General features: G+C 44.1%; 3 protein-coding genes and 1 non-coding gene across 4 annotated transcripts in view; 2 read left to right on the top strand and 2 right to left on the bottom strand.

Moving 5' to 3' along the window:
- LOC137316682 (zinc finger protein 850-like) overlaps window positions 1–26466 on the top strand; it is a gene marked incomplete at its 5' end in the record, with an annotated part of 239239 nt that overhangs the window by 124060 nt on the left and 88713 nt on the right. The window lies entirely within an intron of this gene.
- LOC137316664 (histone H1-like) lies at window positions 1671–5827 on the bottom strand. The gene is made up of 3 exons (XM_067980510.1): window positions 5770–5827; window positions 4486–4622; window positions 1671–2228 (listed from the first exon to the last, which is right to left on the bottom strand). Exons 1-3 carry the CDS (start codon window positions 5825–5827, stop codon window positions 1671–1673), a joined length of 753 nt encoding a protein of 250 aa, XP_067836611.1.
- On the bottom strand, window positions 9171–9911 carry LOC137316750 (histone H2B 1/2-like). Its single transcript, XM_067980610.1, has one exon. It carries the CDS (start codon window positions 9909–9911, stop codon window positions 9537–9539), a length of 375 nt encoding a protein of 124 aa, XP_067836711.1. The 3' UTR covers window positions 9171–9536.
- Window positions 24546–24617, top strand: trnag-ucc (transfer RNA glycine (anticodon UCC)). The gene has a single exon. It is a non-coding gene; the product is annotated as a tRNA-Gly (tRNA).

Below are 26466 nucleotides of genomic sequence, written 5' to 3'. Positions count from 1 at the left end.
AACGGGACAAAGTCCAGCTTCAATTTCAAAAATCCCGCCAGTTCCGGCCCGGTGAACCGCTCCTCAAACAGAAACTTCACATCGAACTGATAATTGAATGAGGGCAGGAAATAAAGAGCGAGCAGAGAGGACACAGCGGGAGAGGGAGTGAGGAGGGATTTTACTCTGAGCGGAGAATGTAATGTCTGGGGAAAGAGTCTGTATCCCCGCCTGTTCATTTCGATCGTGAAACCGGGAATTCCGCTCCTTCTCTCGGGATGGCCGAGAACCCCGGCCGTTGTTTCTGATCTCCCTGTACCGAGTGTTGGGGAATCGCCCCAAACTAATTAAATATCCGAAACTGCTTCCCCACCCCGAGATTATTCCTCTCCCCGTTCCCAGGTCAGTGCTCTCTCTGTGAGGCGGTGGGCGGCTCTTAGAAGAGCCTTTGTTTTGTGTTCGGTTTGAAAGGGTCGAGTTGTTCAGCCGCCGAATCCATAGAGAGTGCGGCCCTGCCGTTTCAGAGCGTACACCACATCCATGGCAGTGACCGTTTTGCGCTTGGCGTGTTCAGTGTAGGTGACCGCGTCCCTGATCACATTCTCCAGGAAAACCTTCAGCACCCCGCGGGTTTCCTCGTAGATCAGACCCGAGATCCGCTTGACACCGCCACGGCGAGCCAGGCGGCGGATGGCTGGTTTGGTGATCCCCTGGATGTTATCACGAAGCACTTTACGGTGCCGCTTGGCTCCGCCTTTGCCCAGTCCTTTGCCTCCTTTACCTCTGCCAGACATGATTATTCTTCACTCAAATCGCTGCTGAATGAAGAGCAAACTGATGCTGGTTCCGTTTTTATGCAGCCTGCCCTGACCTGACTGAAACAGACAGAGGGTGAGAGAGGGAGGGGAGGAGACAGAGTGAGATATTGAACAGGGAGGGGAGGAGACAGAGTGAGATATTAAACAGGGAGGGGAGGAGACAGTCAGAGTGACGGACAAAGCGGAGAGCAGCCTCTGATCTTCCAGCTCCACCTCCAGCTTTCTCCACCGCCAATTTCAAACCGTTTATCGATAATAGAACCGAAACACAGCGCTCCGCAGAAACCCTGACAGACTCGGGCTTCATAGAATCCCGGAGCTTTTCAATAAGCCCCGTTACAATCAATAGTCAGCAATATTCCTGCCAAAATACAGTCCTTTCTATAACAAGTCAACCCGCCTCCTTCCATTTCAGTCCCAGACCCGATTCGATCTCCCCACACATCCCCTCCCAGACGGGTTCAGCAGTTTACAAACACTTTATTCCAGCTGATTTGGAGAATCTCATGTGTTGGGGTTTGAATTGTGATAGCGGCGGATCTCCGCCAGTTTTACCCTGTCACGGACTCTCACCCTGAAACTGTGAGAAAAAATGAACTGGGACTGGAGCCGAACACACGCCAGTTCCAGTGAGGCCCGGCCCGGACATCCCATTCTCTCTATTTTATTTCAGACAGTGGGGGTGGGGCGGGGATAGCGAATATCAGCGAGGCACCAGGACCCTGGGTTTATTTGAAATGATTTCTATCTGAAATCTGAGCCCGGCCCCGGGACAGGAATCATCTGATTCCGGGATCAGCTCTTTTCTGAGAGACGTGGGTGGCTCTGAGAAGAGCCGTTGGGTTCAGATGGTCACAAGTTGCACTTGATTTTTTACTTCTTTTTGCCCGCTGCTTTCTTAGGCTTTGCTGACTTCGGCTTGGGCTTGGCCCTCGGTTTTTCCACCTTCTTCGCCTTCGCCTTCACTGTCTTGGGGGTCTTGGGCTTCTTCGCCGCCGCTTTCTTCTTAATTGGTGATTTCGCCGCCTTTTTCGTGGTCGATTTCTTGACCGCTGGTTTCTTGGCCGTTAATTTCTTGACGGCTGTTTTTTTGGCCGCTGGTTTCTTTCCGGGAGATTTCTTGGTCACTTGTTTCTTCACCTTCTTTACCACTTTTGTCTGGGTTTCCTTCTTAGCGACTCTGAAGGAGCCCGAGGCGCCCGTGCCCTTGATCTGCACCAGGGAGCCTTTTTCCACATTTCTCTTGATACTTAATTTGATCTGGGACCGGAGCTTCTCCACATCCAGGCCTTTGGTCGCCAGAACCTTCTTTATCGCGGCCAGGGATATCCCCTTGCGATCCTTGCAATCCCCCACAATCTTGAGGATCTGTTCTCCCAACGGGGGACCGGTGGGCTTGGGTCTGGGAACCGCCTTCTTCTTCTTGGGAGCCTTGGGTGGAGCGGCGGCGGCGGCAGGAGGTGCCGTTTCGGCGGCTGCAGTGTCTGTCATGTCCGGGACTCTGTCGAAAATCTCTCTGACAGTCAGAGCTGGGTCAGAAATGAAACGAGAGGCGGCGGCACAGAGCAACTTAAAGGCACAGAGCGGACGGGGCGGAGACATCCTGCTGTCAGCTCCCGGCCCCTCCAGCCTCTCTGTGTTTCTCTCTCCTCTTAAACTCCCCGATTCCAATTCAAATCGGGCACTCCAGAGTCCCAGACGAGCCCCTTCCTATCTCGAACACCGGTATGTTTGCTGTCGAAAAACTTTCACCGGAATTAAAAGCACCAGTTTCGATTTAAACCCGTTTCATTGCTGCACTGATCGCGCTCTCTCACCCGATCGCTGACATGATCTCCGTTTTTCGGCTGAAATCTTGAATTGATCTGAAACTTTACCTTAAATTTCCACTTCGGAGCTCGGCAGTGGAGGAGGGCGTTCCTTTGACAGGGATTTTTTTAAATTTTACTCAAAATAGACTTGGAAATCCGGCGATGAGACCGGCCACACAAACACAGTGACATTACTCTAACCCGCCCGCCCCTTTAACACACTCTCTCTGACACAATGTTCACATCTTCACATTCACAGGACAAACTGTTCGCCAGATTGACAATTCCCGGGACAGGCTTTCCTCCCCGCTCGGCCTGTGCTGCAGATTCTCGGGGGTTAGTTGTAGTTTCCCAGCTCAGTAACTGTTAAACACTGTGAGGCCGGCGCTCCTCACAGTGTCTGGTCCCCAGATTCAGGGGCAGGAGCCAATCACAGCTGTGGATGTGATAATCCACATCTGGTTTTACATTATTATATTGATCCACACCGAAATATGTTTGATTAAGATGAAAATACAAATTATCCGCTCTGGGCTCCTCCAATCTCTCTGTGTCTCTCTCTCCTACTAAACTGACTGACAGACAATCGTAACTGGTGTCCTATCCGTCCCGTTCTCAATACCCAGAGACGGCTAGTTACTGAATAAATTCAACATTCATAGGCAGTCCAGTGTCAGACAGTTACAGGCTGTTTCTCTCCAACTTTCCTTACTGGACTGGAGACAGGTAAATGCACCGTCAGACCGGAGCATACATAATAGAAGGGACAGTGACCGTCTCACCAACAGAACCGGAGGTCTGTTCACAGACACAGAATCAGTCTTTACCTTACAACAGGGTGTTCATATTACGCTCAGTAACAGTATCCTGCTTTCATGTACAGCACTAGAGAGAGAAAGACAGACCGACAGATAAACAGAGAGAGAGACATACACACAGACACAGTATCAGTCTCACACTTCCTATCAGTGTGTCCGTTTCACGCTCAGTCACAGTATCCCACCTTCATGTGCAGCGCTAGTGAGAGAGATACAGAGAGGCACAATATCAGTCTCACATTCCCACCAGTGTGTCCGTTTCACACTCAGAATGGGAAGAACCTGCTATTTAAAATCATTGCTGCTTTCTCCCCCCAAACCAATAGTGAATGTTCCTGGTTTAGTTCCAGTCTCACTCTGTGGTTGGACAGTGAAGAGTGGAAACAGAGCCGGACAGTAAGGATGTGGGGAGTTATACAAAGAGCATCGATTGAAGGCACCAGGTGAGAAGTGTGAAGGATACATTTGAAACAGCGGCTGTTGGGTTTCGGTTGAAAGGTTAGTCCCATGGGAGAGGGGATCAGAAACCTGACCTGTACAAAGGTCCCTGCCCTCTCACACTCACATACAGTTCCACGGACTGAGAAATACAGAATGAATCCCACACTCACACACAGTGCCAGGGAGTGAGAGATACAGAATGAATCCCACACTCACACACAGCACCAGAGACTGACAGATACAGAATGAATCCCACACTCATACACAGGACCTGAGACTGACAGATACAGAATTAATCCCACACTCACACACAGGACCAGAGACTGAGATTCAGAATTGCTGCTTTACTCGGTCATCATCCTTTGAATCTATTGGGGAAATTGAAAGAAAGTCAGTGAAACCGCCCCATTTTAATGTTTGTCTCTGTAGAATTTACGACCCAATAAAGTGAACACGTGTCCGGGGTCCGTTCAATGCCCCTTTTGCTTTGCTCTTGCTCTCATTCAGATTTACACCGCCCCCGGTTTTCCCGTTAACAATCACTTTCAGGGCTAAGAATCAGAATTCAGTTCCTTCCTCTTTCTCACTGCGGAGCCAATCTCTGAAATAATTAATTACTGATATTAATATCCCGCATATTAGCAGCACGTTCCCCGCAGTGTCACAATCCAGAATGAATGTCTTGGAGAAAATAGGCTCATTTTCAGGCTTCGTCAATAATTCCGTTTTCAGGACACACGGCTCCTGTTCAGTCCCTGCAACGGAATCAATCGATAACCTGTAATTTGTTATTTTTACAGGTAGAAGTGAAATTTGTCTTTATCAGCAATCTATGAATGGGGTTTTATTCCGCAAGTTATGGACAATGTGATTTTAAAACAGCGCTAGGAATCTGGGACGTGTAATACGGAATAACATTATTACAAAGAGATTTTAAGTCTTTGTCTGAAAACGACATGTCCGAGTAATTCACTGATTTCATACACTGAAATTGGCGGCCTTTTTCAAATTTTAAAAAATCGGTCAATTCTGGCCAATAATTTGCTCTGTTTTCGTATTGACGTCTCTCCGATTGGTTAAGGAAATTAGTTTTCAAGCAAAGCAACCAATGAGAAGTAGCCTCAGTTTGGAGCGGGCTTTGAGAGTTGGGCCTGTGGTAATTCCAGGTCCCCAATGACTGAGCTCAAACGGTTCAATTTCACAAACCCTCTCAGTATCAGTGTCAGAAACAACCGTCAGAGGGAAAATCCATATCACAAGCTGGCCCCTTATCACAGCGGCTCAGCTTAACCTGTTCTCCCATGGAAACCCCCGGTCCCACATCACAAAATCTGATCGATAAATACAACCAAAACAGTGGAGTGAAGGAGCATTTCACTGAGGGGGGGAATGCAGGTCCGGGTAAACTCACTTGTAACGTTCCCTGGACAATTCAGTGCACTCATTAAGGGAAATGTTGCCCTAAGTAACCGGTGCAGCACGCCGCCGATACCACGTCGCCGTACTACAGAAAACTGCTTAATTATAAAACTATTCCCGAGCCCCATATATCCCGCACCAGTTCCCAGGTCAGTGTTCTCTCCGTGAGGCGGTGGGTGGCTCTGAGAAGAGCCTTTGTTTTGTGTTCGGTTTGAAAGTGTCGAGTTGTTCAGCCGCCGAATCCATAGAGAGTGCGGCCCTGCCGTTTCAGAGCGTACACCACATCCATGGCAGTGACCGTCTTGCGCTTGGCGTGTTCAGTGTAGGTGACCGCGTCCCTGATCACATTCTCCAGGAAAACCTTCAGCACCCCGCGGGTTTCCTCGTAGATCAGACCCGAGATCCGCTTGACACCGCCACGGCGAGCCAGGCGGCGGATGGCTGGTTTGGTGATCCCCTGGATGTTATCACGAAGCACTTTACGGTGCCGCTTGGCTCCGCCTTTGCCCAGTCCTTTTCCTCCTTTGCCTCTGCCAGACATGATGATTCTTCAGTCAGATCGCTGCTGAATGAAAAACTCTCGCCTTTCTTCTCTATTTATAAAGCCCGCCCCGACCTGGTTGAGAAAGGCACATTATCAGAGAGGCCGGGGAGGAGTGTTTGAATGACAGACAGCGCATGAAGTGCGGGAGGGGAGGAGACTGGCTCAGAATGACGGACAAGTGGACGTAAACTTCAAGCTCCGCCTCCAGGAATCAGTTACCGTCCTTGATAAAATGTTCACCAGCATCAAATGCGAAATACAAATTCAGACACAATCCTGACAGACTCCGGCTTAATATTCAAGGATTGCTCGAAAAAAAGGCGGAAAATACAATTTAAATTCAATAATTGAGGCACACTACAGTTCCAATACAATCACTATCATAACAGAATCAATTGTAAACAATTTTACAACACCAAGTTATAGTCCAGCAATTTTATTTTAAATTCACAAGCTTTCGGAGACTTCCTCCTTCCTCAGGTAAATGTTTCAGGAGCTCCTTGAAGCCTACGCATTTATACATATAGAACAATACATGGTGTTTGCAGACTGCCCCTGCAACTGCCCGTTGCCAAGGCAATCACCGTGTTCAGACAGAGAGGTGTCACCTGCAGAACCACCGAATACACATTCAACAAAAAAACAAACAGGGAAAAAAAACAGAGAAAAAAAACAGAGAGAGGCAGAAACATCCGGAAGGCAGAGAGAGCCAGCAAATGACCCATTATATTAAAAACAGATAACATTTGTTCGCTGGTGGGGTAACGTGTAGCGTGACATGAACCCAAGATCCCGGTTGAGGCCGTCCAGATCCCCTTTGTCGTCCAGTACTTCCCCGGAGCGGAGAAACTAAGCCATGTTCTCCGCAGCCTTCAACATGTCATCAATGAGGACAAACACCTCGCTATGGCCATCCCCACACCTCCACTACTCGCCTTTAAACAGCCACCCAACCTCAAACAGACCATCGTTCGCAGCAAATTACCTAGCTTTCAAGAGAACAGCTTCCACGACGCCACACAACCCTGCCACGGTAACCTCTGCAAGACATGCCAGATCATCGACACAGATACCACCATCACACGAGAGGACACCACCCACCAGGTGCATGGTTCATACTCCTGTGACTCGGCCAACGTTGTCTACCTCATACGTTGCAGGAAAGGATGCCCCAGAGCATGGTACATTGGCGAGACCATGCAGACGCTGCGACAACGGATGAACGGACACCGCGCAACAATCGCCAAACAGGAGGGTTCCCTCCCAGTCGGGGAACACTTCAGCAGTCATGGACATTCATCCACCGACCTTCGGGTAAGCGTACTCCAAGGCGGCCTTCGAGACACACGACAACGCAAAATCGTCGAGCAGAAATTGATAGCCAAGTTCCGCACCCATGAGGACGGCCTCAACCGGGATCTTGGGTTCATGTCACGCTACACGTTACCCCACCAGCGAACAAATGTTATCTGTTTTTAATATAATGGGTCATTTGCTGGCTCTCTCTGCCTTCCGGATGTTTCTGCCTCTCTCTGTTTTTTTTCTCTGTTTTTTTTCCCTGTTTGTTTTTTTGTTGAATGTGTATTCGGGGGTTCTGCAGGTGACACCTCTCTGTCTGAAAACGGTGATTGCCTTGGCAACGGGCAGTTGCAGGGGCAGTCTGTAAACACCATGTATTGTTCTATATGTATAAATGCGTAGGCTTCAAGGAGCTCCTGAAACATTGACCTGAGGAAGGAGGAAGTCTCCGAAAGCTTGTGAATTTAAAATAAAATTGCTGGACTATAACTTGGTGTTGTAAAATTGTTTACAATTGTCAACCCCAGTCCATCACCGGCATCTCCACATCATCACAGAATCAATCAGTGCCGCTGCGGAACCGTTGGAAGAGGGAGTTTTAGTTTTCAGATTTGTAGCTGACAGTTGGCGCCGAATAGTTCAATGAACATAAATCGGCGTGGAAGGCACCCGATACCTTTCCGTGCTTGGGTCAGTGTGGGACTGGATAGATTCAGGCACCGGGATGGATGGAGACTGGTCCTGTGTGGGGACTGGATAGATTCAGGCACCGGGATGGATGGAGACTGGTCCTGTGTGGGGACTGGATAGATTCAGGTACTGGGATGGACAGAGACAGTTCCTGTGTGGAGACTGGATAGATTCAGGCACCGGGATGTACAAACCCAGGTCCCGTGTGGGGACCAGCCCTTTCATAGATACATTGGGTGGCTCTGAAAAGAGCCTTTGGGTTATCAGATTAAATCTTAGCCGCTTTACTTGCTCTTGGAACTCACACTGCTGGTTTTCTTCGGCAGCAGCACGGCCTGGATATTAGGCAGCACCCCGCCCTGAGCGATGGTCACCCGTCCCAGCAGCTTGTTGAGCTCCTCGTCGTTGCGGATGGCCAGCTGCAGGTGTCTGGGGATGATGCGGGTCTTCTTGTTGTCGCGGGCCGCGTTGCCGGCCAGCTCGAGGATTTCAGCCGTCAGATACTCGAGCACAGCAGCCAGATAGACCGGGGCTCAGGCACCCACACGTTCAGCGTAGTTCCCCTTTCGCAGCAGCCTGTGAACACGGCCCACAGGGAACTGCAGTCCGGCCCGGGATGAGCGAGACTTGGCCTTGGCCCGAGCTTTACCGCCGGTTTTTCCTCTTCCAGACATTTCCACAATTTCACAAACACTTTCACAAAGAATGAAGAAATCCTCCCGCACTCGCCCTCCTTATACCTTCTGGAGGAGGACAGTGGGGGAAATTGTGATTGGTCCATCTGTCCTCAATCTCATTGGTTCAACGGATAGCCCTTTCAGAGAGTTGTTTCATTCACCAATCAACAGCCGGCAATGAGAAAAGGCGGAAAATACCGAACTGAACCGTTTTTTTGAAATTTGAAAACCCCGCCAATATATTTGTAACAAAGAAGCGGATTTCGGAAAAAAAAACTCGCCTTAAGACAAAGATTTAAAAATCTCTCTCCTTTTACTCTGTTGTTCCACATTTCCCATCACAACTTCCAGAATCATTTACAATCCGGTTAAAATCCGGCTTCATTCACCGTTCGCTTTCAATCGGGCTCCAATAAAGTCCCATTTTGTAACGGGACAGATTCCAGCTCAATCTTTGTAAAAGTAACAAACCACAGATTGTGGATTGATCCCTGTTCACAGGAGCTGCAGCGCGATCGAAACCGGAGCCGAGACTCCTGGTGTAAGAAGTCGAACAGTGACAGAGCCTTTAGACTATTCTGTACTCGGTGTGAAGTCCCTTTCAGGGCTGCTGTTTTGCAAAGGATTGCGGTTCTGAAAGTGATATTCCCGAATAATGAACAAACAAACGGGAAAAGGAGAATGAAATGACTGAAGTCTAATCCACCGCCTTAAAACGGCTCTGAAGCGGCAGATGCGGGGGAAGGGGTGGAAAATGAACGGGATAACGGGTGGGAATGAGAGGATCAGGGACACGTTTTTGGTTATTGGGACTAAATAAAAAAGCGACACACAGATTAAACCGGGCTGTGATTATGAGAATCATCCAGATTTCAAGAGAAACTACAAAAACACAAGAGTTATAGAGAGACAGTTAGTATCAAACTATCTACAGTAAAATGATTCCATACAGAGGGGTCGGTACAGCGTCTTCAGAGAGACTGTGAGTGGCTCTTAAAAGAGCCTTTGTGTTTATTTTTTTTTCAGTACATGGTGGAGTTTTACTTGGAGCTGGTGTACTTGGTCACCGCCTTTGTCCCTTCCGACACGGCGTGCTTGGCCAGTTCCCCGGGCAGCAGCAGGCGCACGGCGGTCTGGATCTCCCGGGAGCTGATGGTGCGCCGTTTATTATAATGGGCCAGGCGGGAAGCCTCACCCGCGATGCGCTCGAAAATATCGTTCACAAAGGAGTTCATGATGCTCATGGCCTTGGAGGAGATGCCGGTGTCGGGGTGAACCTGCTTCATCACTTTGTAGACGTAGATGGAGTAACTCTCCTTCCTCGACTTTCTCCGCTTCTTGCCGCCCTTGGCTGGTGCTTTATTCAAGGTTTTCTTGGCGCCCTTCTTGGGAGCTGCTTTCTTGTCCTCAGGCATTTTCAAACTCAATTTCAGACCCAGAAATGACCCAAATCCGCTCCGAGCTCGGATTAAATAGGCAGCCGCACAGCCCTATGGTAATGAGGGATGGGGGAAGGCAATGATTGTGATTGGGTCATGGGAAGTGATGTCACAATAATTATTAACTGAAACTGTCTGATTGGTTTCTTCAGATATCCAATCAGATTTAATACCTGCCACCAATCACAAACACGCTCACACTGCACATTGTCCGGTTTCAGCAATTTGTTCCGAACTGTTGCAGTTCTGCTTCCGGCCAGTAGATGTCCCCAAACCCCGGGTCATTGAAGTTTACAGATGAGAGAGGGACAGAAGATAAACTCATTCTTCACATTATATTGCACGGGTGGGATTTAGAAAAACTGGCAATGGAGACGAGCTGCAAGTACATTTTGTTAGAACAAACGTTAGTTGTAATGCTGTGTTTAATTCTTGTAATTAATTTTGGGGGTATTGTCTATACTGAGGAAGACTGCGACAAAATACAAGAAGAATTGATAAGCTTGCTGAAAGGCCGTGTATATGGCCATTGAATTTCAATATAGAAAGGTGTGAGGTGGTGCGTTTTGCTCGGGGGAATAAGGAGGCCACATACTGCTTGGAAAATAAGAGTCTAAATGGGGTAGAAGAGCAAAGGGATTTAGGGGTACAGATTGACAAATCATTAAAAGTAGCAACACAAGTTGATAAGGCCACAGAAAGCAAACAGAAGTTTATTTCTCGAGGAATAGAATTGAGAAGCAGATAAGTTATGTTGAACTGTAATTTAAACTGTCAAACCTTCTGCCAAACTGTTAAACCTTCCCTTTCTGAAATCCGTGCTGACTATTCTTTATTATATTTTCGGTTTGCAGATGTTTTTTTACTGCTTCATTGAGTAAAGAATTCCATGATCACTCCTACCACCGACCTTTAGTTAACTGGTCTATAGTTCCCTGGACTTGTTCAATCTCTTGTTTTAAAATATAAGAATCACATTAACTGTCATCCAGTCCTCTGGCACTATTCCTTTTTGTGATGATTTTTTCTATATATGTAACAGTGCCTCTGCTATCCCTTTCCTTGCTTCATTTAATATGTGCAGATGGAATCCATCTGGACCAGGAGTTTAACCACCCTTTCTAACTTAAATGTCTTAATATCTTTATTGACCTCTTCCTCTAATATCATGTTCACCCTGTTAATCTCCCGGGTAAATACTGAGGCAAAGTAATCATTTAACATTTCTGCCATTTCACTTACGTTACCTGTGAGTTTATTTTGTGCATTCCTTGGTGGCACTGAAGCTATTCTGATTTTCCCTGTTTTATTTATGCGTCTGGAGAATAATTTACTATTTCTTTTGATATTCCTTGATAATTTAATTTCGTAGTTCCTCTTTGCTTCCCCAATTGTTCTTGTGAAATCTTCCTGGCCGTTTCCTTATTTAATATTTATAAATGAGAAATTCCACCAGCTTGTTGTGTCTGTTCAGGGGCTGGTGTTTGGGAACTATTTATTGTCTGTGATTAAAGTGCCAGAAACTCAAAACCCAAACTCCACAGAAACACTCTATTTCTCCCTCTGAGTGAACTAAGGCGCTATAATGGTGAGCAGAGCTGCCTTCCAAACAGTTAATTCCAACAGGTTTGAATCCCAGTTCGCTTAATTCAGAAACACCAAGACTGGAACCGAATTTGATGCTGTTCAGAGGGATAGTGTTTCCAAAACACAAACGGGTCTAATTTACATTTGAAAAAATACTTTTAAAGCTCATTTATATCCCGCATAATGTTGAATTTAACTCTGTCCCTTTGTATTATTATTTCCCCTGATCTGTACTGTGGATATTGGACACAATTGCCCGGATTCAGTGAAATTAATTGATTTTCTGAAGTCTTTCCCTCTGCTGATTCCCGTTCCTTATTTAAATTATGTCGGATTAACCTTTCTGATCTATAGAAGGGTCATAGTCCTGAACCGTTAACCCGAGCTTCCCTTCTCCACAGATGCTGCCGGACCTGCTGAGTCTTTCCAGCATTTTTGGTATTTTTTTCTCTCTATTTTATCCCTTTCACCTTTGACGGTCGCGATTAAAACTTCCAGCTTTGTGCTCAGTTTTTATTTCTGTTTCAGTTCGGTTTATTTGTATTAATATAAATCGTGTCCTGAGAAATCAGATAGAAATATTGCGCAATGTACAGTGAAATATAATGGGGCAAATTCACAACTATCGAATGAGTAAAACAAAAACTTTATTCTGAATCAATTGTCTTAATATTTCACTGTCAAAATATGAAAAAATACGAGAGTAGAAGTTACAGAGAGAAACTATTTCCTCACATTGCACTTTGTCCTGAATCTGGAACAACGACAGACAATGTGAATTTGTTCCACTCTGTTACAGTATATTCATTCTTTATCTGTCAGTCTCCAGCACTGTCTGTGAGTTTAAGATTAATTCTCTCTCTTCAGTCTCTGGTGCTGTGTGTGAGTGTGAGATTGATTCTACATCTGTCAGTCTCCGGTACAGTGTGTGAGTGTGGGATTTATTCTGAACCTGTCAGTCTGTGGTACTGTGCGTGAGTGTGAGATTCATAATATATCTGTCAGTCTCCAGTACTGCATGTGAGTGTGGGATTTACTCTGTATCTGTCAGTCTCCGGTACTGTATGTGAGTGTGGGATTTACTCTGCATCTGTCATTCTCTGGTACTGTGTGTGATTGTGGGACTAATTCTGAATCTGTCAGTCTCTGGTACTGTGTGTGAATTTAGGATTAACTCTGTATCTGTCAGACTCAGGTACTGTGTGTGAGTGTGAAATTCATAATATATCTGTCAGTCTCCGGTACTTTATGTGAGTGTGGGATTTACTCTGTATCTGTCAGTCTCTGGTACTGTGTGTGAGTGAGGGATTAATTCTGAATTTGTCAGTCTTTGGTACTGTGTGTGAATGTAGGATTTACTCTGTATCTGTCAGTCTCAGGTACTGTGTGTGAGTGTGGGATTCATTCAGAATCTGTCAGTCTCTGGTACTGTGTGTGAGTGTGGGATTCATTCTGAATCTGTCAGTCTCTGGTGCTGTGTGTGAGTGTGGGATTCAATCTGTATCTGTCAGTCTCTGGTGCTGCCTGTGAGTGTGGGATTCATTCTGTGACAGTCAGTCTCTGGTATTATATCTCAGCGTGGGATTCATTCTGTAACTCAATCTCTGGGACAAAGTGCAAGTCTGGATTCGTTCTGTATTTTTATTTCAGGTTGCAGTATGTTGCATGAAACTGTGTCTTTAATACATGAATGTATGCATGGTCCTTTGTCTAGCGTTAATTTGTAATTATGGATACACTTTTGGATTTTGTTTTAATCAAACAATGTTTGTGAGTTTTGATGTAGGATTATATCTTAATTTCTGTGAAGACTATTTTAAATGATAATGTACATTTCAATACCTTACTGTGAAATTATTGGACTGGTATTTATTGTGTAGCTCAGTCTGGGCTAGTGGAATTGATACTTTATCTTTCAAGCTGACACTGTGTGATTTTTGGACTGGTATTTAATGTGTAGTTCAGTCTGCATTAATGGGATTGATACTGTATCTTTCAGTCTGACACTGTGTGCTGTATTTGGACTTGTGTGTAAGGAATAACTCAGTCTGCAATAATGGTATTGATGCCGTACCTTTCAGCATGAGTTGATCAGATTATTGGACTGGTTTGCAATGTGTAGCTTAGTCAACATGAATAGGATTTATACTGTATCTTTCAGTACGATAATGTATTCAAATGTTGGACCATATATAATGTGAAGCTCAATCTGCACTAATGGAATTGATACTGTATCTTTCAATCTGACACAGAGATTTTTGGGCTGGTGTCTGTTGTGTAGCTCAGTCTGCACAAATGGAATTCAAACTGCATCTTTCAGCATGACCCAGAATGTGATTTCTGGAGTGGTATCTAATGTGCAGCTCAGTCTGCACTAATGGGATTGATACTGTATCTTTCAGTCAGATACTGTGTGAGATTTGTATGCTGGTATGTAACGTGTGGGTCAGTCTGTACTAATCAAATCGAAACTGTATCTTTCAATCTGACACAGAGATTTTTAGACTGGTATGTGATGTGTAGCTCAGTCTGCATTAATGGAATTGATACTGTATCTTTCAATCTGATACTGTATGAGAATTTTGGACTTGTATCTAATGTGCACCTCAGTCTCCGGTAAAGGAATTGAAACTGTACATTTCATTCAGACACTATGAGATTTTTGGACATATGTGTGATTCAAATATGGGCAACATCTGAACTGGTATCTAATTTATATCTTAGTGTCCAATATTGTCATGAATACTGCATCTTTAAGCTCATAATGTGTGTGAGTTGTGGGCTGGTATTTAATTTGAATCTCGGGGTACATTATTGTGATTGATTCTGTATCTATCAATCGGTACCATGTGTAAGTTCTATCTGGTATTTAATTTGTAGCTAAGGCTGAACTAATATGAGATTGACACAGTGCCTTTCAATCTGATAGTGGGTGTAATTTTGGACTGGGAATTATTTATCTGCCGGTCAGTGGTACTGAGTTGTTGTGAAATGGAAATTCCGTCTGTCTCTCCTGCTCTGTTTGACTGTTGGATTGGGATCAGTGTAGGATTAAATATTTCTGCTTGTCTGAGAATGTGGGACTGATGACCTGTCTGTGTCTCTGTGCTCTGTGAGTGATAATATACATACTGTGTGTGAGAAGGAGCTGGCTGCACTGTTCCTTGTGCCTCGAGTGGAGGAAACATCACACTAATTCTGGGTCCTTCAAGGATTTGCCTCTGGAAGAAAAAGTATCTCTTGTAATTCAAGAACAGGTGAGGTAGAAAATACAAAAGTGATCAATTGAATCTCTCTGTTAATAATCATTGTAATATCCACAAATGAAAACCAGCGATACAAACAGTGTCAGTGTCTGACTCCACTGCAGTACTGCAGCACTCAGCTTCTGCACACCAGGTGTGTTGGGCTGTTTTACAACAATTTAGTGACATCCAAACACGGCCCACCCCCTGCACTGATCCATCAATGGGACGACCCGATGGGGCGGGGAGCTTTGCACATATCAGATTTCTAATCCCCTCTCCCTTGGGATGAACCATTCAACCGAAACAAAACAGCCACTGTTTAAAATGTGTCCTTCAAACTTCTCACATGATGCCTGCAATAGATGCTCTTTGTATAACACCCCACATCCTTACTGTCCGGCTCTGTTTACTGTTCAATAACAAACAAGAAATGTTAATGGGCGGGTTTAAAAAAAAATCAGATTTAATACCTGCCACAAATCACAAACACGCTCACACTGCACATTGTCCGGTTTCAGCAATTTGTTCCGAACTGTTGCAGTTCTGCTTCCGGCCAGTAGATGTCCCCAAACCCCGGGTCATTGAAGTTTGCAGATGAGAGAGGGACAGAAGATAAACTCATTCTTCACATTATATTGTACGGGTGGGATTTAGAAAAACTGGGAATGGAGACGAGCTGTAAGTACATTTTGTTGGACCAAACACTACTTGTAATGCTGTGTTAAATTCTGTAATTGATTGAGGGGATACTGTCTATACTGAGGAAGACTGGGACAAAATCAGCTTGCAGAACGGCCGTGTCAATGGCCATTGAATTTCAATATAGAAAGGTGTGATGTGGGGCATTTCGCTGGGGGGAATAAGGAGACCACATACTGCTTGGAAAATAAGAGTCTAAATGGGGTAGAGGAGCAATGTAAATCATCCTGAGAAATCAGAGACAAACACTGTGCAATATACAGTGAAATATAATGGGGCAAATTCACAACTATCGAATGAGTGAAACAAAAACTTTATTATGAATCAATTGTCTTCATTTTTCACCGTCAAAAAGTGCAAAAATACGAGAGTAAAAGTTACAGACAGAAACTTTCCTCACATTGCACATTGTCCTGTTTCTGCAACCATGACAGATCATGTGAATTTGTTCCCTCATTACAGTTGTCGATTACCGCCAGTAGAGGTCAGTCTCTGGTACTGTATATGAGAGTGGGATTTATTCTGTATATTTCAGTCTCTGGTACTGTATATGAGAGTGGGATTTATTCTGTATCTGTCAGTCATTGTTACTGAGTGTGAGCATGGGGTATATTCTGCATCTGTCAGTCTCCAGGTACTATATATAATTGATGCATTCATTCTGTATCTGTCAGTCTCTGGTACTGTCTGTTGTGGGATACATTCTGTATCTGCCATTCTCTGCTACTTTATCTCAGTGTGGGATTCATTCTGTAATTCAGTCTCTGAGACAATGTGCAAGTCTGGATTCATTCTGTATTCTTATTTCAATTTGCAGTATCGTATTTGATACTGTATCTTTAACACTTTAAATTATATACAGTTTTTCATCGAGCATTTAGTTTGTTAATGTGGATACATTTTCGATTTTCTTTAATCAAACGACGTGTGTGAGTTTTGGAGTAGTATTACATCTTAATCTCTGAAGTCGATTGTGAATGATAATGTACCTTTCAATCTGTTCACAGTGAAATTACTGGACTGGTATGTAATGTGTATTTCATTCTGCAATAATTCTGTATCTGAGTCTAACACTGTAGGTGATTTTTGGACTGGTATGTAATATGGAGCTCATCCTGCACTAAAGGAATTGATACTGTATCTATCAGTCTGATACTGTATGAAATTTTTGGACTGATGAGTAACATACAGATCAGTCTGTGTTAATGGAATTGATATTGTATCTTTGAGTCTGATACGGGATGAGATTCTTGGACTGCTATATAATGTGTGGCTCAGTCTGCACTAATTGAATCGATTCTGTATCTTTCAGTCTAAAATTGTATGAGATTGTTGGACTGATATATAATGTTGAGCTCAGGCGGTGCTAATAGAATTTAAATTATATCTTCCAGTCTGGTCATTTGTGAATTTTAGACTCGTATGTAATGTATAGCTCAGTCTGTACCAATGGTATTGATAATGTTTATTTCAGTATCACACGAGTATTTACCAATATATCTAATATGTAGCTCAGTCTGCACCAATAGAATTGATACTGTATCTGTAAATCTGCCACTATGAGATCTTTGAACTGGTCTGTAAAGTGTAACTCAGTCTGTAGTAATGTGACTGTGACATTCATACTGTATCTGTAGTCTCCAGTACAGTCTGTGAGTGTGGGATTCATTCTGTATCTGTCAGTCTCTGGTACTGTGTGTGTGTGGGATTCATTCTGTATCTGTCAGTCTCTGGTACTGTGTGTGAGTGTGGGATTTATTCTGTGTCTGTCAGTCTCTGGTACTATGTGTGAGTGTGGGATTCATTCTGTATCTGTCAGTCTCTGCTCTGTGTGTGAGTGTGGGATTCATTCTGTATCTCTCAGTCTCTGCTCTGTGTGTGAGTGTGGGATTCATTCTGTATCTGCAGGTATCAGGCACTGTGTGTGAGTGTGGGATTCATTCTGTATCTGTCAGTCTCTGGTACTGTGTGTGAGTGTGGGATTCATTCTGTATCTGTCAGTCTCTGCTCCTGTGTGTGAGTGTGGGATTCATTCTGTATCTGTCAGTCTCAGGTACTGTGAGTGAGTGTGGGATTCATTCCGTATCTGTCAGTCTCTGCTCCTGTGTGTGAGTGTGGGATTCATTGTCTGTCAGTCTCTGGTACCGTGTGTGAGTGTGGGATTCATCCTGGATCTGCCATTCTCTGCTACATTATCTGAGTGTGGGATTCATTCTGTAATTCAGTCTCTGAGACAATGTGCAAGTCTGAATTCATTCTGTATTCTTATTTCAGTTTACAGTATCGAATTTGAAACTGTATCTTTAATACTTTAATTTATATACAGTTCTTCATCTCGTGTTTAATTTGTAAATATAGATACACTTTTCGATTTTCTTTAATCAAACATGTGTGAGCTTTGGAGTAGTATTACATTTTTATCATTCACAATAGAGTTAAGAGATTATGTACCTTTCAATCTGTTCACAGTGAAATTATTGGATTGGGATGTAATGTTTAGCTCAGTCTGCAATAATGGGATTAATTCTGTATCTCAATCTGTTATTGTATGAGATTTATGCACTGGTATGTAATATGTAGCTCAGCCTGCACTAAAGGAATTAATACTGTATCTATCAGTCTGACTCTGTGAGATTTTTGGACTGGAATGAGATGTGTAGCTCAGTCTTCAATAATGGAAGTGATACTGAATCTTTCGATCTGATATTCTCTGTGATTTTTGGACTGGTGAGTAACATGGAGCTCAGTACGTGCTATGGAATTGATATTGTATCTTTGAGTCTGATCGGGTATGAGATGCTTGGACTGCTATATTATGTGTGGCTCAGTCTGCACTGATGGAATTGATAATGTATCTTTCAGTCTAATATTGTATGGGATTTTCAGTCTGGTATGTAATGTACAGGTCAGGCAGTGCTAAAAGAATTGATACAGTATCTTCCAGTCTGATCATTTATGAGGATTTTGGACTCGTATGTAATGTGTAGCTCAGTCTGAAACAATGGTATTGATAATGTTTATTTCAGTATAATACTCTCTGAGTATTTACTAATATATCTAATATGTAGCTCAGTCTGCACTAATGGAATTTATACGATATCTTTCAATCTGACACGATGATATCTTTGAACTGGTATGTAAAATGTAACTCAGTCTGCAGTAGTGTGATTGTGAGATTCATTCTGTGACTGTCAGTTCTTGATTCTCTTTGTGACTGTGGGATTCATTCTGTATCTGTCAGCATCTGGTACTGGTTGTGAGTGAGGGATTCATTCTGTATTGGTCAGTCTCTGGTACTGTATGTGAGTGTTGGATTCTTTCTGCATCTGTCAGTCTCTGGTGCTTTATGAGAGTATGGGATGAACTAATATCTGTCAGTCCTTGGTATTGTATGTGAGTGTGGGATGAACTCAGTATCTGTCAGTCCTTGGTACTGTCAGCCCGTTTGGGATTCATTCTGTTTCTGTCATCTCTGGTTCCATACTTGAGTGTGGGATTCACTCTGTGTCTGGCAACCTCTAGTACTGTATGTGTGCTTGGGATTCCTTCTGCATCTGTCAGTCTCTGCTACAGTATATGAGTGTGAGATTCATTCTGTGTTTGTGTGTCTCTGTACTGTATCTGAGTGTGAGATTCATTCTGTATCTGTCCATAATTATTCTCTCAGATTACATTATGGTATTCAATACTGTAGCTTTAATATCTTAATGTTAAAGTAGTTTTTCTCATTATTTAATTGGTAAATATGGATACACTTTAGGATTTGATGCTGGAGGTTTCAATCAGATAATTTGTATGATTTTGGACTACTATTAAATCTGTATCTCTGTCAGTATTGTTGTGAATGATAATATATCTTTCAACCTGATATGGTGACATTTTTGAATTGGTATATAATGTGTAGATCAGTCTGCACTGAAGGAATTGATACTGCATCTTTAAGTTTTATTATAAGATTTTTGGACTCGTGTGTAATGTGTGCTCACAGAATTGATACTTTATCTTTAAATCTCATACTATGAGTTTATTATAAACTGGTATCTAATGTGTTTCTCAGGTTACACAGTCACAGCATTTCTCAATCTGATACTGTACATGAGTTTTGGACTTGCAATTTGTATTCGAATGGTACACTATTCGAATGGATACTTCATGTATTAAACTCACGTGTGTGTGAGAGAGATTTAGGCAAGCATACAATTGGAATCTTGGGGTATCTGGGATTTAATTCATGGCTAAAGTTTTCCTTTTTCGAAATTGACAATCTGAAAGCATGACTTTGGACTGGGATTTTTGTATCCACCTGTCAGCGGGACTGAGTTCGGGGGAAATGGAACAGCGTCTGCCTCACCTGCTCTGTTTGAATGTTGGATTGAAAATGTGTCTCTGGAACTTGGGATCAGTGTGGGACTGACTACTTCTGCTGTCTGAGACTGTGGAGCTGATGATCTGTCTGTATCTCTGTGCTCTGTGAGTGATAAAGTACTTACTGTGTGTGAGAAGGAGCTGACTGCACTGTTCCTTTGCCTCGGATGGAGGAAACTTCACATTCATTCTGGCTCCTTCAAGGGTTTGACTGTAGAAAGAAACATATATCTTGTAACTCAAGAACAGGTGAGGTCGAAAATACAGAAGTGATCAGTTTAATATCTGTGAATAATTATTTTGAATATCCACAAATGAAAACCAGTGATACAAGCGGTGTCAGTGTCTGACTCCACTGCAGTACTGCAGCACTCAGCTTCTGCACACCAGGTGTGTTGGGCGATTTTAAAACAATTTAGTGACATCCCCTCCACTGATCCATGAATGGGACTACCCGATGGGGCAGGGACCTTTGTACAGGTCAGGTTTCTAATCTCCTCTCCCATGGGACAAACCGTTCAAATGAAAGCAAACAACCGCTGTTTAAATTGTGTCCTTCACACTTCTCACCTGATGCCTGCAATCAAAACTGCTTGTCTAACTCCCCACATCCTGACTGTTCACTGTCCAGTAACAGGGTGAGACTGGAACTAAACCAGGAACATTCACTACTGGTTTGGGGAGAGAAAGCAGCAATGATTTTAAATAGCAGGTTCTTCCCACTCTGTCTCACTTCCGCTGGACACACCCTGGACACACACAGCCCGAGAATGACCTCTCCCTTCCCCCGCTCACTCCATGTTCCGGGACCAGTTCCTGATCCACTCCGCCTCTTACAAACAGCCCCCGGACTCCCCCTGACCTTCCCCCGGACTCAATGCCGATCTCTGAGCCCATCTGCGGACACGGTCCCGAAGCGATGAGCTGCTGTAACGAGGCTGCTCTTTGCTCCCTTCCCCCGGGGGCCGTGATCTCTCCATTCCCGGCTGTTTTAAACCATCTTCTTCCGCTCACTGAGGGAATGGCGCCCACAGGCCGAGCTGGGGGAGGGGAGCGCGCATGCGCTCTTCTGCTCCCCAACAACCAGCGCTGGGGGCGGGGCTGAGTCACGCATGCGCAGATATCTGGTTGAATTCCCAATACAAAAATCGATGGAAACTTTCCCCAATTGGAATTTTTCAGAGTCTGAGCAAAGGAAGTGGGTCTGGGGGAAAGGTCAGAGGGAATGGGGTCCACAGGCAGTGCAGGAACAGGCACCAGAATGGAAAACAGATGGGATTCCACCAGTGCCTAACGCTGGAATCCAGACTGACTTTACAATCTCTAACTATTAAACTAGATGTTTCCATCCCTGCTGTTTCTCTCGGTATCTTTTGATGGTAAAGAGCCTTTCAGTGATAAAGTGGGCGGCTCTGAAATGAGCCAATGGGCTCTGTTCATTCTTGGACTCTTTACTGATAAAACTGACGCGTGAGGAAGAAACTGGAGGAAGGATTTCTCAAACCAATCCTGGAAAACATGGAGGAAAGAGTGAGTCGGTGTGTTTGTCGGGACCATGTAGGATTAATATCCGATAGCAGAAGTCCCAGATTAATTTAATCAGAGTGATACTCTCGATGACTGAGAGTAATACCGAACGTCCCTCTGCTGCAAAACAGAATATAGTACAACAGGCAAGAGAGAGTCAAATGTGGCCCATTGTTTTTTCACTCTCTGAACTGAGGGTGGGATTAATAGTGTGTCTGCCTCTGGTCCAATATCAGTGAGAGATGAGATTGCATCTTTTGTCTCTCCAATGGGATCTTTCTGGATAACACTTGGCTTTGCAGCTCAGTCTGCAACTGATACTCTGGCACTGTGTCTCTCCGCGCTATCTCTCACCGTATCTGTCTCGCTTTATCTCGCTTTCTGGTGCTGGAGATGAACACACTGATAGGAAGTGTAAGACTGACAGTGTATGTTTGTCTTTCTCTAATGCTGGACATGAAGGTGTGATATTGTCTGATATAAAACAGAGGGAATGGGATGTCCGGGCCGGGCCTCACTGTAACTGGGGATGTGTTCGGCTCCAGTCCCAGTTCAAGGTCATCATCTTTTCACAGATTGAGGGCAAGTGTCTCTGTGAGAAGGTAACACTGGTGGAGAAACTCCGCGTCATAACTCAAACCCCAACAGATGAGATTCTCAACATCAGCTGGAATAAAGTGTTTGTGAACTGCTGAACCCGTCTGGGAGGGAATGTGTGGGGAGATAGAATCGGGTCTGGGACTGAAATGGAAGGAGGCGGGTTGACTTGTTAACGAAGGGACTGTATTTCGGCAGGAATATTACTGACTGTTAATTGCAACGGGGCTTATTTAAAAGCTCCGGATTTCTGGAAATCTTTGAATATGAAGCCCGAGTCTGTAAGGGTTTGTGCGGAGCGCTGTGTTTCGGTTCTATTATCGATAAACGGTTTGAAATTGGCGGATGGAGAAAGCTGGAGGTGGAGCTGGAAGATCAGAGGCCGCTCTCTGCTCTGTTTTTCACTGTCTCCTCCGCTCCCTCCCTCTCTGTTCAATCCCCCATATGGAACCAAAGCGGATAGCTGGACTCTAAACTAGGTTCATTAGTCAACAAGACGAAAGGCGAGTAATGTTTCTGATCTCCTGAGCACCAGGCAATTCACTGTTATTTGTTTCTGTGCAGAGTTACATTTCAATGATTCCCCAGTGTGTTTAATGCGTTATGTAAATAATCTAACAAAATAGAACAGAAAGGGAGCGAAGCGCTGAATCCCACAGATGTAGAAAGGTTAGTCGAGCAGTTCTGGTGATGCTTTACGAGCCCAGCATGGCAAGTATTTCAAATAAACACAAGAAATCTGGTGATGTGTGGACTGGGGTCCATAAGTCACCATTTAAATTACCGGACTGTGGTCGGTGCCCTGACTCCAGTCCCATTAATACCTCATCTCGGCTACAACGAGAATAAAGCAGCTCAAAGCCACGCTGGTAGCATGATATCAGCGTCTCCCTTCAGACAGTAACCAGCCCTTTCACAGATACAGTGGGTGGCTCTGAAAAGAGCCTTTACATCGAGTTACATCGAAACTACAGCACAGAAACAGGCCATTCGGCCCAACTGGTCTGTGTTGCCGTTTATGCTCCACACGAGGCTGCTCCCTCCCTACTTCATCTAACTCTATCAGAATACCCTTCGATTCCTTCCTTCCTCATGTGTTTCTCTAGCTTCCCCTTAAATGCACCTGTGCTATTTGCCTGAGCTGCTCCTTGTGGTAGCATTTTCCACATTCTAACCACTCTTTGGGTAAAGCAGTTTCTCCTGAATTCCCTATTGGATTTATTAGCGACTATTTTATATTTATTACCTTTAGTTTTGGACTCCCCACAAGTGGAAACATTTTCTCTATGTCTACCCCATGAAACCCTATCATAAGACCTCTATCAAGTCACCCCTCAGCCTTCTCTTTTCGAGTGAAAAGACCCCCAGTCTGTTCAGCATTTCCCAATAAGAATATCCTCTCATTTCTCGTATCATGAGAATCTTTTTTGCACCTTCTAAGTCCTTTATATAATATGGAGACCAGAACTGTGCACAGTACTCCAAGTGTGGTCGAACCAAAGTTCCATACTATTTTAACATAACTTCTTTGATTTTCAATTCTATCTCTCTAGAATGAATCTCAGTGTTTGATTTGCCTTTTTGTGACCTTATTAACTTGCGTCGCTACTTTCAGTAATTTTTATATCTGTACCACGAGATCCATTTGCTACTCTAGCCCGTTTCGACTCTTATTATCCAAGCAGTGTGTGACCTCCTTATTCTTCATTCTGCAACTTTATTAATGTCCTCTTGCATTTTGATGCATTCTTCCTTTGTATTAACTACATCGCCCAATTTGTTGTCGTCCACAAATTTTGAAATTGTACTTCCGATTCTCGAGTCCCGAATTGTTCATGTAAATTGTGAACGGTGGTCCTAACACCGATCCCTGTGGAACTCCGCTTCCCACCTTTTTGACAATCTGAGTAACTACCCTTAACCTCTATTCTCTGTTTTCTGTTTTGATGCCAGCTTGCAAACCATTCTATCACCTGTCCCTGAGCCCACGTGCTCTGAACTTAGCCATGAGTGGACAATGCATTGCCTTATCGAAGGCCTTCGGAAAATCCAAATATATTGCATCAACTACATGAACCTTGCTCTCCTTGGGTCTCTCTCAGAGTGTTTACACTGCCCGCTCACCCTCACTGATATTCTATCTTTGAACTGCTGTAATATTGTCCTTTAGTAATATTGCTGCTCCTCCTCCTTTCCCTATTTCTCTGTCCTTTCTAACGATCTTATAGACTTGAATATGAAGCTGCCATTCGTGCCCAGCTGGTAGTCAGGTCTCCATAATGATTTAATGTAATTATCTAACTTTACTCAATGGCTGATGTGAGCTGCGGCAAAATGTATTTCCAGCCGGTCAAGTATTGCAGGTATCGACTGTCTCTTCAGTCCGATATCAGGTGAAGAATTACTGGCTGTTGTGTAATTTCCATTGATTGGGGGTTGGCGTCATCGACTGTGCGGAAACGGGAACTGCAACAGAGCGAGAAAGGATCCGTCAGAAACCAGTTTCAATGAAGAACAAAATCCAACAGCCTGCAGTGTCTGTTCAGGGTCTGATGTTTGAGAGCAATTTGATCATCCCTGATTGTCAGCGATGGTGGTATAGTGGTGAGCATAGCTGCCTTCCAAGCAGTTGACCCGGGTTCGATTCCCGGCCATCGCATTTCAGTATTCTTATTAAATTATTTCCATCATTAAGTTTGCCATCGAATTTGTTGCAGTTCAGCTGGATATTGTTTCCAAAACATGAACTGGTATAATTACAGCAAAATGTTTTCAACGTTAATTTATTTTTCCTATAGAAGGAATAGATGACAAATATACTGGAAATAGTGAGCTACCAAGGGTCTAACCAGAGCGAGGAAGGCAAATGATATGTTAGCTTTTATTGCAACGGTGTTGCAATATAAGAGTAATAAGGACTTGCTGCAATTGTGCTATGAGGACATATTGTGTAAAATTGGCCTATATTCGCTGGAGTTTAGAAGAATGAGAGATGATCGCATTGAAACGTGTCAATTTTTTAGACGGCTTGACAGGGTAGATGCGGAGAGGCTGATTCCCCTGGCTGGAGAGTCAAGAACTTGAGGTCAGAGTATCAAGATCAGGGGTCGGCCATTTAGCATCGACATGAGGAAAAAATTCTTCACTCAAAGGGTTGTGAATCTTTGGAATTCTCCACCCCAGAGGGCTGTGGATGCTCAGTCGTTGAATATATTCAAAGCTGAGATCGATAGATTTTTGGACGCTAATGGCATCAAGGTACATGGGGATGGGGCGAGAAAGTGGAGTTGAGGTCGAAGATCAGCCATGATCTGATTGAATGGCGGAGCAGGCTCGCGTATCGTATCGCCTACTCCTGCTCCTATTTCTTATATTCTTATGTAGAGAGCCTTATATCCAAGTGTGCTGATGACACTAAGTTAGGTAGCACCGTAAACATTATAGATTGGAGCAGAAAGTTGCAAAGGGACATTGATAGATTCAGTGAGTGGGCAAAACTGTGGCAGATGGAGTTCAACGTGGGGAAGTGTGAGATCATCCACTTTGGACCATAAAAAGATAGATCAGAGTATTTTCTAAAGGGCAAGAAACTAGGAACTGTGGATGAGCAGAGGGGTTAATGAGATCAAGTACAGAATTCACTAAAAGTTGCAAAAATAAGTTAAAATGGTAATGGTATTTTGATGTTTATTTCAAGGGACAGGAAATAAAAATGAGTGGCAGTTATGTCACAGTTATTCAGAGCTCTGGTTAGAGCTTATTTAGAGTATTGTGTTCAGTTCTGGGCACCGCACCTCTGGCAGGATAAGAACATAAGGAATATGAGCAGGAGTAGGCCTTACGGCCCCTCGAGCCTGCTCCGCCATTCAATAGATCATCTGCTCTTAACTGCCCGATCCCCATATCCCTTGATTGTCTTGTCCAAAAATCTATCAAACTCAATCTTGAATACACTAAACGACTGAACATCCACAACCCTCTGGGGTGGAGAGAACCGTATCGACGAAGATAAAGGGAATGAAATGAACTGTGTCATACAGTTACATTTCGCTGCTCTGTCTGAACATTTTAGTCACTACTTCCCTGCAGAGGGATTTGAAAATTCGATGCAAAAGCGTTGGGTGAAAGATCCTTTTGCTTTCGAAAATCCTGAATCTAGAATGAAGCTAAATTTGATGCCTGATCAAGAAAACGGGCTGGTGCGACTCTCCTGTGACAGCGCACTGAAAACACGCCTCAAGTCATTCAGTTTGTCTTATTTTTGGATCAGTGCTTTCACAGATGATCCACTGTAAGTAAGATTAGTGTTCCGTTGTTCCTGTCGTTCACAAAAACCTACATCTGCGAACTGGGATTTTCGACTTTGAGAAGGTTAAAAACAAGAGAAAGAAACCGAATCAACCGTGCCTGATATGCGTGGAGCGCTTTCATCTTGTGATCCAGATTGGAACGAGATCATGAACAACAGGCCGACCCATCCGTCACCTTAAGTAAGTGAAACTCAACCT

The sequence above is a fragment of the Heptranchias perlo genome, unplaced genomic scaffold (genome assembly GCF_035084215.1).
Source record: "Heptranchias perlo isolate sHepPer1 unplaced genomic scaffold, sHepPer1.hap1 HAP1_SCAFFOLD_60, whole genome shotgun sequence".
Taxonomy (NCBI): Eukaryota; Metazoa; Chordata; class Chondrichthyes; order Hexanchiformes; family Hexanchidae; genus Heptranchias; species Heptranchias perlo.
This window is presented reverse-complemented; position numbering and strand designations above follow the sequence as displayed.

Coding starts and splice junctions, on each gene's coding strand:
- LOC137316664 (XM_067980510.1), bottom strand. CDS start 5,827: ATGTCTGGCAGAGGCAAAGGAGGAAAAGGACTGGGCAAAGGCGGAGCC. Junction 4,623..5,769: donor AGGCGGAGCCAAGCGGCACC/GTAAAGTGCTTC, acceptor ATTCCGTTGCAG/GGACTGAACAGGAGCCGTGT. Junction 2,229..4,485: donor TATGCGGGATATTAATATCA/GTAATTAATTAT, acceptor GCTCCACCCAAG/GCTCCCAAGAAGAAGAAGGC.
- LOC137316750 (XM_067980610.1), bottom strand. CDS start 9,911: ATGCCTGAGGACAAGAAAGCAGCTCCCAAGAAGGGCGCCAAGAAAACC.